Genomic DNA, 15,888 nt, shown 5'->3' with positions numbered 1-15,888 from the left:
TCTGTTAAGATACATTTTTTTTTTGTACTTTAACATATTGATGTTGACTGTTTTGTAGGTAAGCATTTACGTTCGTGTTTGATGCTTAATTATTTTTACAAAAATATCACAAGCTTCCGTATTATTTTTTTGACTAATAAGTTTTCGTAGCATAACTCAATTAGTAGAAACATTACATGTAATATACATGAATCGGAGTTCGAATCTTTGTACACCCACTTATTCACTCGAAAAGGTGAAGTTTTAGCCATTAAGCCTGAAATTTAGTCATGAAGTTTAACCACAAAATTATTCAAAACTATATATTTTCCAATTGTGATTTCGTTGAGGCAAGTATTAGGTATAATCCAAGTTACGCTTGAATGAGTATTTGGAGCTCTAAATGTCCAAGGCGGTTGTAAGTGGAGCATTGGTACATGAGAGAATATTAATATTTGGGAGCAAAATTGGCTCACAGGAGGCCTGTCTATTCCTACACCATCAAATATGCAGGTGATCGATGATTTAAGAAAGGTTAAAGACATTATTAGTACATGAAAACTAATTATGGGAAGAACATGTTATCATTTGATATATAAATCAAATCTAAAACTAATTAATCGAAGAATATAAGTAGTAGACTCGAGGAAACAATTACATCTCGCTTACATTATTAGTACACGAAAATGAAAGGAAGAGAAACTAAAAAACACGAAAAAGAACATTTTACTATAAAACAATTCATTGTAAACCTCCTATAACATCCAACTGAACCGTTCCGTTCCATGAGAATTCATAATGGTCATCAATAAATACATTATTATGATGGTGTTTGCATTCAACTCAAAAACCTCACCAAAGAATCATTTAGAAGGGCGCATTTAAACCGTGACTTCATTCTTCTCAAAGCTTGGCAGTGTCAAGTGACATGCTACACAGATGGAGCAAAAACTTGAGCAGAAACAAAAAATTTCATCCACCTAAATATCAATTTCTCCCCTCAATGACACACCTGCACTCATCAACACGACAAAAGACAATTTTTATCGGAAGTTAATGCAAGAAGAAAGATATACTTAAGGTCCTGTTTGGATAAACAACTTCATTAAACGTTTATGGCATACACACTTGTTCTTATGCATAAGCTATACACACTTGTTCTTATGCATAAGCTATTTCGATAACAAAAGATAAAATAAAGTAAAATGTTTTAATAAGCTATACTCGAGAACTTATGGAAATAAGCTGAAACCAGCTTACGGATATGTCCTAAGCTGTTTCCATACGCTCTCTGAAACTATCTCACAAGTGACTTATGCCAGTAGAAAAAAACACAAATAAGCTAATCCAAACAGACCCTTAAAACAGTTTAAATTACTATTTTCTCCTTCAATGATGTGGCAGATAAAAAATACAGTATTTAATAGTGTTACCTGTTATATGCTACTTCACTATGAATTTGTCTTCACAATAACCTGCTGAGACTCTTGATAAGTAATTTCAAATTCTTTTTGGTATTCTCATCACCAGTAAAACCAAGCATATCAGAGCTAATATTCTGCAGAAATATAACCAAAAAGAATGAAAAAATAATATGCGAATAAGTTTTTCATAATAATTAGTTTTAAAACTAGAGTCAAACCTCAATATTCTTCAAGGTAAATATAAGTGAGTGTAAGGATTTCTGGATCAATTCAGTGTTCTCAGGGGTCATAATGGACGAACGCACCGTTCTGCATACACACAGGGTGATTTCTATAAGTTATCATACATCAAGAGTATTTGAATAAGTCATCATACTTAGAGAATTATCTGACTATCAAATTAGAGCACACACATTTTTTGAATCGGCTCAATTTTGACAAGTTGTATACAGGATAAACATAATAGGTTAACGCTTTTTCTCGTGCAGTAGATAGAAATTAGAATAATAAGAGGACGTAATGCTTTGTCAAGTCTTCTCAATCAGGATTTATCTGAAGAGGTTACTGAGTTAGTTGCATCCCCTAAACAAACGACAATGTGCTACAAAGTGATGTGTAACCATTATGCATGCTAGCTAAATTAATCGTACACAAAAGCCATATACGTTTAAGCAACTGACCTCAAATCATCAGTAGCTTGGGTAAGGCTTCGGGTCAAACTCTCAACTTCCTTCAACAAGCCGCTATCACGGACTTCAGCCAACAAAGGTTGAACATCTAGAGCCATGGCTTTCATCTGAGACATCACTACATCAAAACGAAAATACGGGCATGAGAATGCATCATATAGATTATGTTCAGGATATCACTAACAGAATTCTCGGTAAGAGAGCGGGTGGAAGAAATTAATTCTTCATTCATTAACATGCATTTATCCATTTTCTATTGGCATGAAAAAATTGAAAATCGTCTAAACCTTTTTCATATGTGAAGCACACAAGTAAAATAACATTACACCTGTGTAAGAAGTGGTCTTGCTTCTTCCATAACAGAAAAAACTCGTTCAGCCAACGAGTAGCTGTTGACGATACCAATTCCCTCTACATCTCGTCCAAGACGGGTGAATATTCCCACCAATTCATCCAAACTTACTCCTTGGTGACCCTTGATCTTTTCTCTATCACACACAATGAGACCTTCTTTAGCACATTCTTGGTCAAGAGGACCGACTGAAGGTGTTGGAATCGGATCACGAGGATTGATGTCAATTTTAGTTTCCATCAAAAGTCCTGACTGGTTAACCTCAATAACCGAGTTTCTTGGTATAATTGTTTTATCATCTTCTATCTGTAAATTCAAAACTTATTTTTAATAGAATCCAAAAATGAAAACAATGATTGTCAAACCAAAGCACGATTTTTAACACTGGCAAATTATAGCCATCAATCAAATTATGGCAGTGTTGTCAATCGAAAATAGTGGTAAATAGCAGTTTGTGAAAATTCTGCTACGCTATTTGACAACTCTTTATGCTAAACAGTGTATGACATAACAATAGAGATTAGTTAAAATTCTGCTACGCTATAGTGTGCCGCTATAGTTGCTATTTCACAATACTAGATTATGCTACCGAAACAAACCTCGACAACTGCCTCAATATTTCTTAAGGAAGGATTGACGCGAATGACACTGCCAACAGTGACCCCTCTGATTCTCACAGGTGTTCCATTGCATATACCACAAGCCTGAGCAAACTCGAAAACTGCAGTGTACTTCCTGAATTTGGAATTTATTTGGAATGCCCTCAACCAAGCCATACTAAGTACAAATAGTACTGTACCAGATACCAAAAACAGTCCAACCCCACCTTCCCAAACGCTCTTACGACCAAACCCGAAATCACTTAATGGAACCAGTGTTTGCTTCCAAATACGTCGAGGAATGTCCAATACAACTGCAAGTGGATTCTTTGTTTCAGAACTAGATGACTGTTTGACATTGCCTGTATCAGAAGATGAAGCTCTAATCTTGTTGATTTTCTTCTGATTTCGAATCGAAAGAGGCGCAAACTTCAATGAGTTGCCCGGTAGAGAAACCAAACATGAAGAAACAGAAGTTGGCAATGATGAGAGATGGACTGCAGGGCTCCCAATCATCTTCAAACCAACCTCTTTTATCAGAACTCGAAAGTTATATTTTTATCAAGAAAAAAAGGGCTTTGATCTGCAATAACAACACAATTAAACTAGAAATCAAAATCATATAAATCTTAATCAGAAATCAATTCATAAAAATTGAAAAAGGGGATAAACCAAATACATTATAATTCAATTTCAAAGATTCTACTCTACTAACACCTGTGAAACCCAGACACGGACACCAGACACTGACAATGGACACGACACAAACATGTCAACACCGATAATAAGTTGAGAAAATGGTATAATTCAATGTAATCACACACCGAGGTGTGTCCGACATCAGGACATACCTATCCGACACCAAGACATACCTAATCTGAGGAGTGTCTGTGATTCATAGACTAACACAAGTAAATTAACACAAATTGAATGCAATAAACAAACCAAGTACTAAAAATATGGTTATATTAAACAAATTAAGCTTAAGATTGGAAAAACAAATTCAACACATACCCTTAAAAACTCGACCTTTTTCATAATGTGAAGATGAAAGTAAATATTAGAAATAGCAGAAATGAAAAATGCATCAATTTGATATGAACATGATATTGGGTTTGACTAATTATGACACTAATGATGATCTAAGAAAATAATAAAAATGGTAGAAATTTGAGAATGATATATAGTACCTAATAATATGCGATTGAAGCATGTAGAGTTGATTATTGAAGGATAAATTAAGAGTTTTGAGAGAAAAATTGAAAACCCAACAAAAAAAAAAGAATGAAATTGAAGTATAGAAAACAGTGGCAGTGTTGGCGTGACCTACTGAGAGAGAGAGAGAGAGAGAGAGAGAGAGAGAGAGAGAGAGAGAGAGAACCTAAGCAGCAGCATGAATCGGCATCGTCGGAGAGACGGAGGAACACTGTATAAGGTTGCAGTCTTGCAGATATAATTTAGTTTTATTAGTTAATTTTTTTTATCATTGGTATATCATAATTTTTTATTTTTTTTTATAATTTAGTCGGTAAGGAAATTGCATGTAAATTCGAGATCCGAGTTTAGATATAATATTCCTTCCGTCTCGATTTGATCAACAAAGTTGATTGTTTCATATGTCGATGAATAGCTTTGACGATTAATATTTTTAATTGTATAATAATAAAAATTATAAAAATTTGATATTTTGAAAAAACTGATCGAAACGAATCAAACAACATCTTATATGCTAATATTTATTTGGGTCTTGCTAAACATTACCCCGGAGCACTCTTTAAGCATTCTATTTAAGGAAATAATTTATCTAAAATGTTAAACATTTCAATTCCCAATGCGTTGACTTCACTCATTTCCATAAAATTTTAACAAAAGCTTACTATTTAAGATGCTTAAACAGTGCCCCCGATTTAGCATTTTCCTATTTATTTTTGTTTATTAGTAGAAAAATAAGGTCAAACCAACATGTGTGAATAATGCACAACAGTTAACTGTGTCAATCAAATTGGGATGGAGAGAGTAATGTCATTTATTTATTTTTAAAAGTGAAATTCTAGCTACTAGATTACTTGAGAAAATAAAAAAGTATAGATAAATGAGAGTAATCTAGTTGCTAGAATTTCATGACTAACAATGATGGTCACGGATTGAGTCATCACTAACAATGTTGTGTCTCTTTGTTGAGGAGTGTGAGAGAGCGTCAAGAGCAACGTGTCAATGTTCTCTCGGACCACAAGAAAGACGTCACATCGTCAATCAAAATCTTAAGATATTAGTTATATTGGGTGACTTTTCTTATATATTCAATATAAGTTATCAATAGTAGGAGAGTTGTTTGTCATTCAAAAAGAGTTACATACACGGTTTTTTATGTCTTTCATTTCTGTGTAGTCATCTTGAATGTATAAAAAAAATAAAGGTTACATTGCACGTTTGAACCCATAAATTTCACATACTTGCGATGTTGACACTTAACTTTGATAATAGCACTTACTTCTAGCCCCTTATCTTTATTCCATTTTACAAAATGTCAATTTTGACACGGTCCCTACTCCCCTGACTGTAAATCATATTAGTTCCTCAGCATGGCCGTGGGTTAACTACCTATGGAAAAACCCTACTCCCTCACTATCATCAATATGATCAAATTAACGATTTATGCGTTTTTGTTGAGTACCGTTAATATTATAGATTCGACATTTTTCAGGCACTTAATCACCCCTTCACTAGCTTGTTGAGCGTAGTATCTGGTTCATGAAAGATACTCAAAAAGCCAACAAGCTAAGGTTGTTGGGCAGATGAAAGTTACCATAGCACAATCTTAAACTCAATTTCAAAATAGTTGAAAAAACAAGTCAAAGACAAATGAGCCAGATTGTAATAATCATCAATTTATCAAAACCACCAAAACTTTAAGGGCATCAGTAATAAATAATGCATACGATATTTGTTCTGTCATATCACAGGTTTTAACTCGCTGATCTATCACCATACCCTGACCATTCCCCCCATCCAAACTTGAGCCATAAAAATATCTCAACCACTTTCTATATTGCGTGATGAATTTCTCGGAATTCAAATATTGCTTTGACATCTTCCTCAGTGATGGAACTTTGGAAGCTTGTTCATGTACTCATCATCGTCACTAACATCATCTTTGAAATTGCTACGCCTCACCGGCGTGGCCACTCCATCACGAGGATCTAGCACCTGCCCAATAAACAAGATTGTTCCGGTAAAATCTTCTCTGATCATGAAGAGGAAAGGGTGGTCAGCTACAAAGTCTATATCAGAAGAATGATGAGTAAAACGCTTTCCTTTCTTAATGAATGTCATTGAATTGGCTGCTTAAGCTTTTGGGATGATTAGTTGCTTGACAATCCCAAACTATGCAACACAATTTGGGAAAGAAAGTAACCTCAAAACCATACGCATGCACATCAATTTTCAAGCAACAAACAGGTTTGGATGTTCACATATATATAGAACCAGAACCATGTAAAATTCTCAAGCATTGAATAGCATAATACTAATCATTATATAAAAAACATAAGTACTATTATTGAACTCTGGAACATATAAATTTGATAACAAATTTGCTAACAACATAAATTTACATAGAATGGATAGAGGGGCATAGGATTAAATTAACTAACGAGGAACTCACGAACAGAGGATTAAAGAACTTACACGAGCAGAACGAGACGAAGAGCGAAAGAGATGAGGGGATGGTGCCCAGTCCAAGGCAAGGAAGACCTTAGTGATCTTAGTGCACTTACAAAGGTAATTACTAGCGGGGCTCGAACCTGGGACCTCCCGGATCCAATACCTATCTTTTTACCACTGGACCAAACTTTTGACGGCACAATTACCTTGTTAGGGTTTTCGTTTTTAGTTTAGTTTTATTTTTTTTCACCATCAATATCCGACTCATTGAACCACCAAATCTGATTCGGGTTTTTTCTTTTACTTTGTTAGGGTTCTGGTTTTTAGTTTATTTTTTTAGAAAAAGTTTTTAGTTTAGTTTGTTTAGTCCGTAACCGAGTGAAATTTGTAACAAATTAGGACAAACAATAATTTTTAAAAGATCTAATAAGAAAAAAACAACTTCTATATTTTAAGAAAAAATATAAATATAATATATTATCAAACATATCTTTTAACCTTATTATAATAAAAATAATAATACTAAAAAAAAATTACCAAAAAAACAACTTTTAACCTTTTTTTTATAGAAACAATAAAAATAAGATTTACCAAACAATTTTAATTTTAGTTTTAAAACTATTATTTCTAGCTTTTTGATTAAAATAGCTTCTACACCTAAAAAAATTAAGACAAACGGTACCTAAATATTGGAAATATCTTTGACCAAAAAAAGTTTGGAAATATAATCCACCCACTACCACCACTCATGCTTACTCATATTTTTTTATATATTTTTTTTATTTATTTATTCGGACCGCAGGTTACCGGTGATCCATTCACGTAAGCCCATACTTTAAACAGACTTTAATGGGCTGAAAAAATTCTGACTTGGCGGGCGGGCTCATTCAGGTAGTCCATACCAAGTTTTGTTTTGGCTTTAAATAGGGCTTGCAAGTGGATGATAGGATTAGACTCCTCAAATTAGTCGTTTTGGGACGGCCGGAAACCGAGTTTTTTTTTAAAAAAAAAAGTGGCAGAAGGAAAAGAGACTATTTTCAAATAGAAAAATAAATAAAATAAATAAATAAATAAATATATACAATATATACAAATAATCTTATATATATATCATTTCATGAAGATTACAGAAACTCTTAGTTCTAAAATTCTTACATAAAACTTCATGCTTTCCAAAAAAATAATAGCATGCAATGCAATATATATTACTAGTAAATGTCCAAACAAACCTACAAGAAGGGGAAATAACGAATAAAGAAATTGGAATAATAGAAATTCATTCATTAAGATATTACACTTTCATAATTATATTAATATATTATTATTATAAATATCATTTTGCTTCTTGCTTTGTCATATCATCTTCTGTTTTCCAAACAACATCCTCCAAACATGTTGAAAGTTTTTTGTAGAACTGCAGAAGGTGAAGCAAATGGTTTCAGTTAGATTCAAAAGCGAAAACATGTGTTACGTATGCAAACTCTATTCTTACGATATACTAATGACTCGAAAAAAAGACTAACAAAACATCATTTGTATGACTTTAAGATAGATATCAATGATCCAACGATTATGATTGATTAACAGTACGAAAAATCTTTACACGGTCACTGCATATCGATTAAATCCATCAGAAGTGTAGAAAAAGAAAATTAAACAGAAAATATAGGGGCAGAAGGAAACCTTATGGAACTCCAATGTATCTCCTTTTGCTTTCCTTACTTCTACCATGTGAAGAGAAGGTGCCACTTGAAATACCTCTGTGGCAACATTAAGGTTTCCTTTCCTTCCAGCTTTCATATTTGCAAGCCTCATCTGCATGTAAAGGTTTATTAATTTCACAAAATACCATTAAATTTAGTGTCGGCTTTTCAAGTAGAGGCCGAAATTGAGTTGCACAAGAATGGCTTACCTTGAAATTTTTCTTCTGGACATCAAAGCCAAGAGGTTTAGCAGCTTCTTCAATCTTGTTGATTATCTCGTCAGCAGAAGATTTTGATGTGAACCTTGTTTCCCTTTTAAACCCCTTTAGTCAATGACATAAAGAACAAATCAACATAAATTTAACTAGTTTTAACAAAAGAAAAGCCTAGTTTATATGTTAAAACTAACATGCATGTTTTTCCTTAATTTGAATTCTACGGCTCTATTTGGCAAGGCATAACCGCTAGCTTATAGTGGATAGCTAATAATGTATAAACTCGTACGATCAAAATAGAGTTGTTTGGTAACGAGCTTAAAGCATTTTTCTCTAATATACAACGTTTATTGAGATGCTACTTCAAGTAGCGTTTGAGCTTATAACGTATCATTTCTTTCCTTCTATTTTTACCCTTATTATCTTACTTTGAAAATTTTAAATGTTAATTAAAAATATTAATAGTGTATAAACACTTCAAATTCAATCAGCTAAAATATCCGTCATCAGCTACCTTATTTGTCATCCGCTACGTTTTACCAAACAGTGCTACATATTCATCACAATCATGTAATTATTTAGAAAGAAACTTTAGAATGTGAAGTTGCAAACCTGCTCTACATCAAACAAGTTTTCAAGGTTGAGCCCTCTGGACATAGAAATCAACTCAAATGCATTCATGGCTGTTGGCTGCTCTTCTTTCTTTTCTGTCACGTGGTGCTCCTGAATACACATGGTCAAAAGAATCCTTTAGATACAATGTTCCAGAACTCAAAATAAAATCAAGTACCAAAACAATATTTAAAAATCTTCAACGTACTTCCGAATCTTTAAAGACAGCTTCTACATCGTCAAGGTTGGTTTCCCCGCTCTCCTCAAAAACTGGAGGCTTATAGTCTTTCTTAAACCATTCATCTTCCAAAATCTCAGCCATGGTGATACGCTGCCATATACAGTTATTCGGATAGATCAGAATTTAGCTAGTTCACAGAAAAATAGGCATGGCAATGTAGATTGGTGATTGGTTTTTTTTCTTCTTTTTTCCGTGTTTAGTTGGAGTAGGGGCTTAGCTAAAAGTGCTTCTAACATTTTTGTTGTGAATTCGGATCGAAAACCACACCAATAATACTTTTGATGTGTGGGACAAATGAATTGAAGCAACCAAAACAAAATGGATGAGCAATAATTAATAAATCAACAATAAACGATGAAAGCAATAAAGAACACGACGAAATTTTTTACCCAGTTCGGTCCAATAATGACCTAGTCTGGGGGAGAGAGAGCTCTCCGTTCCACTACGAATGATTCAACTTGATTACAAAGATTCAACCACAAAGAGTTACAAGATTTAGAGTTTTCCTAAATCTACCATTTTTCCGAATCTCTTCCCGTGACCAAGAGATTCAATCAATAAGTGTTTCTAAGGTGTTACAATCACTTCCCCAACCCTAGAGATTACCCAAGTGAAACCCTCTAACACTCTAGCCTTCATGTTGGAGAAAGAACCCTAAAAATCACATTTTTCCTCCCTCTTGCGGCTGAAAACATAAAACAAGGGATATATATAATCCCGCTCCAAGCCTGGCGCAGCCCAGGCCAAGCCTGGCTCAGATGGCAGAGAGCATCACCCAAACCTGCATTTTCATTGAGCCTGGCGCAGCAAGCATCAAGCCTGGCTTAATGTCCTGTAACAAGACCAATTTTTTGTTTTCCTTGCACAATTCAAAGGCAATAACCAACAATCTCCACCTATTCAAAGGCAATAACCAACAATCTCCACCTTGCCTTTAAATTGATGGTGATGCCAACTTCCCACCAACCATCATGCCGCTCTCTCCAAGTTTACACCACCCCTATTCGGCCCCCGGAGTCTACCTCTCCGTACTCCCGAAAAATGCTTGCCTCCAATTGCCCTTGGATTTTTAGGACAACCCACAAGCTACACCGTACCCTCTTCAAACCCCGGATTGTATCTTTCCGTACTCTTGAAGATTTACTTGCCTCCAACCAACCTTGGAATTTTAGGTGGTTTCACAAGCTGCAACCTCAAACTCTCCTTGTGTCTAACTACCTCCCGCAGTTTAACAAGTTACCAAGCTTGATCACCGTTGCTTCCACACAAGGTCTCCATAGCCATACCACTTTGGTGTACCTCCACCTCAAACCGAGATTCCTCCACCAAAGCCTTAAACCGGTATATCCACTATGTCCTCCACCTTGTAACCGAGTATTATTCCACCGCCTCTCCAGGCCGATGTTGAGTATTCTTCCACCGCCTCTCCAGGCCGATCTTGTTCTTCACCATCGCGATCTCCATTAGATTTTTACCTCCGAGGCACCGGATAACAACACGTCGTGTTTTATCCATCATCCCGAACCTTAAAATTGCTCTTGCTCCCATATTCACTTTCCACAATTCCAAATTGTTTCCGGAAAGTCCCTCGATAACCCATTTTGAATCCATGGTACTTAATCCAATTAACCCTTTGCCCCACGGTGGGCGCCAATTGTTGTGAATTCGGATCGAAAACCACACCAATAATACTTTTGATGTGTGGGACAAATGAATTGAAGCAACCAAAACAAAATGGATGAGCAATAATTAATAAATCAACAATAAACGATGAAAGCGATAAAGAACACGATGAAATTTTTTACCCAGTTCGGTCCAATAATGACCTAGTCTGGGGGAGAGAGAGCTCTCCGTTCCACTACGAATGATTCAACTTGATTACAAAGATTCAACCACAAAGAGTTACAAGATTTAGAGTTTTCCTAAATCTACCATTTTTCCGAATCTCTTCCCGTGACCAAGAGATTCAATCAATAAGTGTTTCTAAGGTGTTACAATCACTTCCCCAACCCTAGAGATTACCCAAGTGAAACCCTCTAACACTCTAGCCTTCATGTTGGAGAAAGAACCCTAAAAATCACATTTTTCCTCCCTCTTGCGGCTGAAAACATAAAACAGGGGATATATATAATCCCGCTCCAAGCCTGGCGCAGCCCAGGCCAAGCCTGGCTCAGATGGCAGAGAGCATCACCCAAACCTGCATTTTCATTGAGCCTGGCGCAGCAAGCATCAAGCCTGGCTTAATGTCCTGTAACAAGACCAATTTTCTGTTTTCCTTGCACAATTCAAAGGCAATAACCAACAATTTTGGGGTCTGTTTGGTTTGAGAAAACATTTTATGTTTTCACTTTTAACCATGGAATCGAACCGATGCAGGCGACACGGAGCAAACTTAGCTCTTAAGATCAGTAGATTACAACTATATTATATAGCAGCACTATAGTGTAGTGTAAGTTTAACAAGTCACTATTGTTCATCAATACGCTATTTAGTACAAAATGTTGTCAAATAGCGGTTATAATTGCGCTATAGCATAGTTGCGTAGCGGAATTTGATCAACCGCTATTTTCTACGATCCACAGTTGATAACACTGGATTACAAACAACCAATTTTACATGATAAGTAGCAGACAGATAATCAAAAGTTGTTTCTTACAGTCATGGGATTGGGATCCAAAATTCGAGTTATCAATTTCCTCGCACTGAAAGAAAGCCATGGAGGGCAAGTAAAATCAGCAGACGAGATCTGTAGACCAAGAAACCAAAGTCATAAAATGAAAACAAACGAAAGATTAAAATCGGAAAATAATTTTCAAATGGTGCGTGCTCACTTTTTTATACAGTTCCATAAGATTAGGGTCATCAAAAGGCAAGTAACCTGCAACCAATACAAAGAGGATCACTCCACATGACCACAAGTCCGCAGTTGCTCCATCATAGCCTCTATCATTAAGGACCTATATATGTAACAATAATATATAGTTAGAAAAGTGACTCATAATATATGAATTTAGGAATACAACGAAATAATGTGGCATTTGTCTGCACCTCTGGAGCAACATAATTCGGAGTTCCACATGTCGTATGGAGAAGTCCGTCATCCTGTAACAACAACCATTTTGTAAGATATGAATCAACCATCATGATGCATGGAAAGTAAAATTCAGAAGGCAACAGATCGTGCTTACTCTAACTTGCTGGGAGAGTGCACTCAACCCGAAATCGGAGACTTTAAGGTTACCAAAACTATCTAATAGCAAATTTTCTGGCTGCACGAAGTTCATGAATAACAATGAAATTTATGTTAAGTTTATTTTTTTTGTTATATCAATAAGTTGTTCTGGTATCAGCATATATGAATTACCTTTAAGTCTCTGTGATAGACACCCCTACTATGACAATAATCAACAACATTTATAAGCTGCTGGAAATACCTACGCGCTTCATGTTCACTCATTCGTCCATGGTTTACCTTTACAACAAAAAAGTCCATTAGAGCATATACAACAACTTCGGGAGAACTTCAGGAAACAACTTATGACATGTCCATAAGCTGTTTTCAGCCTATTCCCATTAGCTCTACAAGATAGCTTAAGAAAACAGCTTGACTTTATATTGTAAGCGCTTAATTAAGACTTTATCCAAAGAGGACGTTAAAGATGGAACTCATGTACTAAGTAAATAAGGCTCGTGACTTGTGAACTCGAAATGTAGCCAATTAGTCATGAAATTATTCTTTTTACTCCAAAAAACTATTGAACAGATTGAAAATGAAATAATAAAATTTCGTTTACTCACAATTTTATCGAAAAGCTCCCCGCCAGTCACAAACTCCAAAACAATATATATTTTTGTCCTGCTTCCCATGACCTGTAAGCAAAAAATGTACCGAAATTAGGAACAGAAATGCTAGAGGATATGCAAACACGACAGCACCATAAGCAAATTTAGTATCTGGGTGGTAAGTCAGAGTAATGAAAAAAATGTCAGCACGGTGAGAGACCTCATATAGTCGAACAACATTCGGATGCTTGATTAACTTCATCGTAGCAATTTCTCGCTTAATCTGCAAAAGTACATTAAAAACATGTAAGAGATTTGACTTCATCGTGAGGGTATAAGTGTTCGTTTGGAATGAACAAAATGTGAGGAAAGAAAAGATCATGCACGAAAAAACCGAAACATGTTCCTTTGTTTTGTGTGCATAATAAAGCAGAAGAAAGATATTTACACGTAGAATCTACACTTAAAGCGTTTGCATCCCCTTAACGGTGGAAAACATGAAAGAGTTTAAATCACAATCATTGATATTACAGAAAGGCGCATACAAGTTCGGCTCATACATGAAGCAATGATGTCATATATGTTTTAAGGAATAAAATGAAGTAAAATGAATGACTAGAGGAAATCTCGAAAAACCACCTGCTCAGCCATCTTGTGCTTGAGAACTTTCTCTTTGTCAAGAATTTTGAGAGCCACGGGTTCATTTGTCTGAGAGTTCCTTGCAAATTTCACCTTTGCAAATGTTCCCTCACCAATGGTCCTTCCAACCTCATATATACCGACTCTGCGCTTAATTTTTGGCTGACTCATTCTCCACAATCTTTTATAAGCTTTGCAGTAAACAAAGCTTCTGCTTACTTATAACGAATCTACCTGAAACGAATATCAGAATTCAGTTCCTAACTAATCCAAATCTAATACACTGAATTGCAATGTGTGTTCAGCAAAACAATCGAATTCAAGTTTAAAGCAAATTAGCTGGTAATTTCAAATTCTAAACAAAATAACAACTTCAAGTCAAATATGCAAACTAATTAAAACTATTCCCTCCTTTAAAAGAAATAATCATTAATTTAGCGGAATCATGGTGCGCCACCGTGATTTCAGCAAAAGCCATCCTCAACAGAATTACGATACAAATGTGATTTCGTCAAACTCACTGCCAATTTAGACATGCATTGATTACTATAAAATTCGCCGAGATCCAACAACTCCCAACCAGCAATGCAGTTAGAGAGATCTAATTGATACTAGATTTGAAGTTGCAGAGAGAAAAAGGAACAATTGCTGAGATGAGAAATAACCTCAAAGTTTGTCTTCTAGTAAATGATAAACCAGAATTCAGCTTAAATATGAAACAAACAGACAATTTAACATTACTCAGCACAAAATCACTAACCATATAGACCCAAGATTTGTATGAATTACTTATAAACATCAAACATCAATCACCCTCTACAAAATAACTTGGAGAAAAAGGTCACTAATTTAGACCCACCCACCAAAAAAAAGACTCTTCATATCAAAAAAAGACAAAAGGGTACCCCAAAAAAGTCCTAAAAATTCAATTTTTAAGAGGAAAAAAAATGAACTTTACATTAATTTTGGAGAAATGAAACAGATAAACAGCTCATGAAACCCTCTCTCATATGGAATATAAGCAAATATTTATTTTTCAGTTTCATTGATAGTTTCATTTATCATTGAATAGTTGATGTATATGGTTATAATATCGACCAGATACATCCGTTATAATATAATCAGATACATCAGTTATTTAATTAATTTGAAAAAATAATTTTTTTTATTTATATTTGAGACGGAAGAGAGTATAAACCAAAGGGGTGCTGAAAAAGAAACTACAAAACAAACCCAGGAAAAAGTTTTGAAATTTCAATATCCACATAAGCTGCAAAAAGCAGTAAGCTATATATTCAAGAGCCTGAGGCTCACATGAGAGATGAACAGACATAACAGAGAGAGAGACAGAAGAGAAGTCTAGAGAGAGAGAGAGAGAGAGAGAGAAATACTTCAGGTTTTGAGGAAATATCTGAATTTGCAGTGGAAAGAATGAAGAACAAGTTGATGATTATGTGCACACTCTGTAGAGTGTATAATTGGCTTTTGATTATAGCCAAAGGGTGTGTATAACTTATAAGAGAATTTTGAGACAACAACCTCAAATGTAAGAAACTAGAACCAGACAAAGTTTTTGTAGCCTAATTGTTCATTTTCTGCAATGTTTTATGGGAAAAAGTTTGAACGGTTACACATCAGTGCTTATCTGGTTTTCATGAAATATATGTCTTATGAATAAATAATTAAAAAATAAATAAAAATTTGTGGAAAAAGACATTGACAGAGAGGAAAATATTTCTGAGGTTGGTTTTTTAGCAGTACTACTACTACAGCAAAATCATAATAATTGTTGTGGTCACAATGTTTCTGTACATCTTTTCTTACAATATTGATACTTCAAAACAAAAACTTGAGTTAATAATACTGTGGTGCTGAATTCATGCTGTGATATTTATTTTTGTCATTTGTTTGTACTCTGTTTAATATTTTTATTGTGAAAAATAATAATTTAGATTTATTAAATAATTGATGTATTTAATATTAATGAAT

At 34.8% G+C, this 15,888-nt stretch overlaps 2 protein-coding genes across 6 annotated transcripts; both read right to left on the bottom strand.

Moving 5' to 3' along the window:
• Positions 1–682: 682 nt before the first annotated feature.
• Positions 683–4,525, bottom strand: LOC123920503 (protein TRIGALACTOSYLDIACYLGLYCEROL 2, chloroplastic). 3 transcript variants are annotated; one of them, XM_045972763.1, is made up of 7 exons: positions 4,425–4,525; positions 3,044–3,626; positions 2,421–2,750; positions 2,084–2,199; positions 1,622–1,712; positions 1,413–1,537; positions 683–991 (listed from the first exon to the last, which is right to left on the bottom strand). In XM_045972763.1, the coding sequence occupies exons 2-6, from the start codon at positions 3,557–3,559 to the stop codon at positions 1,445–1,447; spliced, it is 1,146 nt and encodes a 381-aa protein (XP_045828719.1). In that variant the 5' UTR covers positions 3,560–3,626; positions 4,425–4,525; the 3' UTR covers positions 683–991; positions 1,413–1,444. The 3 variants fall into 3 exon arrangements, with proteins under 3 accessions (XP_045828719.1, XP_045828720.1, XP_045828721.1); XM_045972764.1 differs by having other exon boundaries at positions 4,234–4,444; XM_045972765.1 differs by lacking the exons at positions 683–991; positions 1,413–1,537; positions 1,622–1,712; positions 4,425–4,525 and adding an exon at positions 4,234–4,356 and having other exon boundaries at positions 2,084–2,210.
• A 3,267-nt stretch (positions 4,526–7,792) lies between these two features.
• LOC123920502 (CBL-interacting serine/threonine-protein kinase 3-like) lies at positions 7,793–15,608 on the bottom strand. Of its 3 annotated transcripts, XM_045972761.1 has the most exons (15): positions 15,291–15,570; positions 14,565–14,605; positions 13,900–14,133; positions 13,481–13,543; positions 13,276–13,347; positions 12,842–12,949; positions 12,666–12,746; positions 12,526–12,579; positions 12,309–12,434; positions 12,134–12,223; positions 9,445–9,567; positions 9,237–9,347; positions 8,619–8,732; positions 8,390–8,521; positions 7,793–8,120 (listed from the first exon to the last, which is right to left on the bottom strand). In XM_045972761.1, exons 3-15 carry the CDS (start codon positions 14,068–14,070, stop codon positions 8,040–8,042), a joined length of 1,326 nt encoding a protein of 441 aa, XP_045828717.1. In that variant the 5' UTR covers positions 14,071–14,133; positions 14,565–14,605; positions 15,291–15,570; the 3' UTR covers positions 7,793–8,039. The 3 variants fall into 3 exon arrangements, 2 of the variants coding, with proteins under 2 accessions (XP_045828717.1, XP_045828716.1); XM_045972760.1 differs by lacking the exon at positions 14,565–14,605 and having other exon boundaries at positions 15,291–15,569; XR_006813715.1 differs by lacking the exons at positions 7,793–8,120; positions 8,390–8,521; positions 8,619–8,732; ... (1 more) ...; positions 9,445–9,567; positions 14,565–14,605 and adding an exon at positions 9,568–10,373 and having other exon boundaries at positions 10,405–12,223; positions 15,291–15,608.
• Positions 15,609–15,888: the final 280 nt, after the last annotated feature.

Source organism: Trifolium pratense, linkage group LG4 (genome assembly GCF_020283565.1).
Source record: "Trifolium pratense cultivar HEN17-A07 linkage group LG4, ARS_RC_1.1, whole genome shotgun sequence".
NCBI classification, from domain to species: domain Eukaryota; kingdom Viridiplantae; phylum Streptophyta; class Magnoliopsida; order Fabales; family Fabaceae; genus Trifolium; species Trifolium pratense.
The sequence above is the reverse complement of the archived record's forward strand: the minus strand, read 5'-3'. Positions and strand labels throughout refer to the sequence as shown.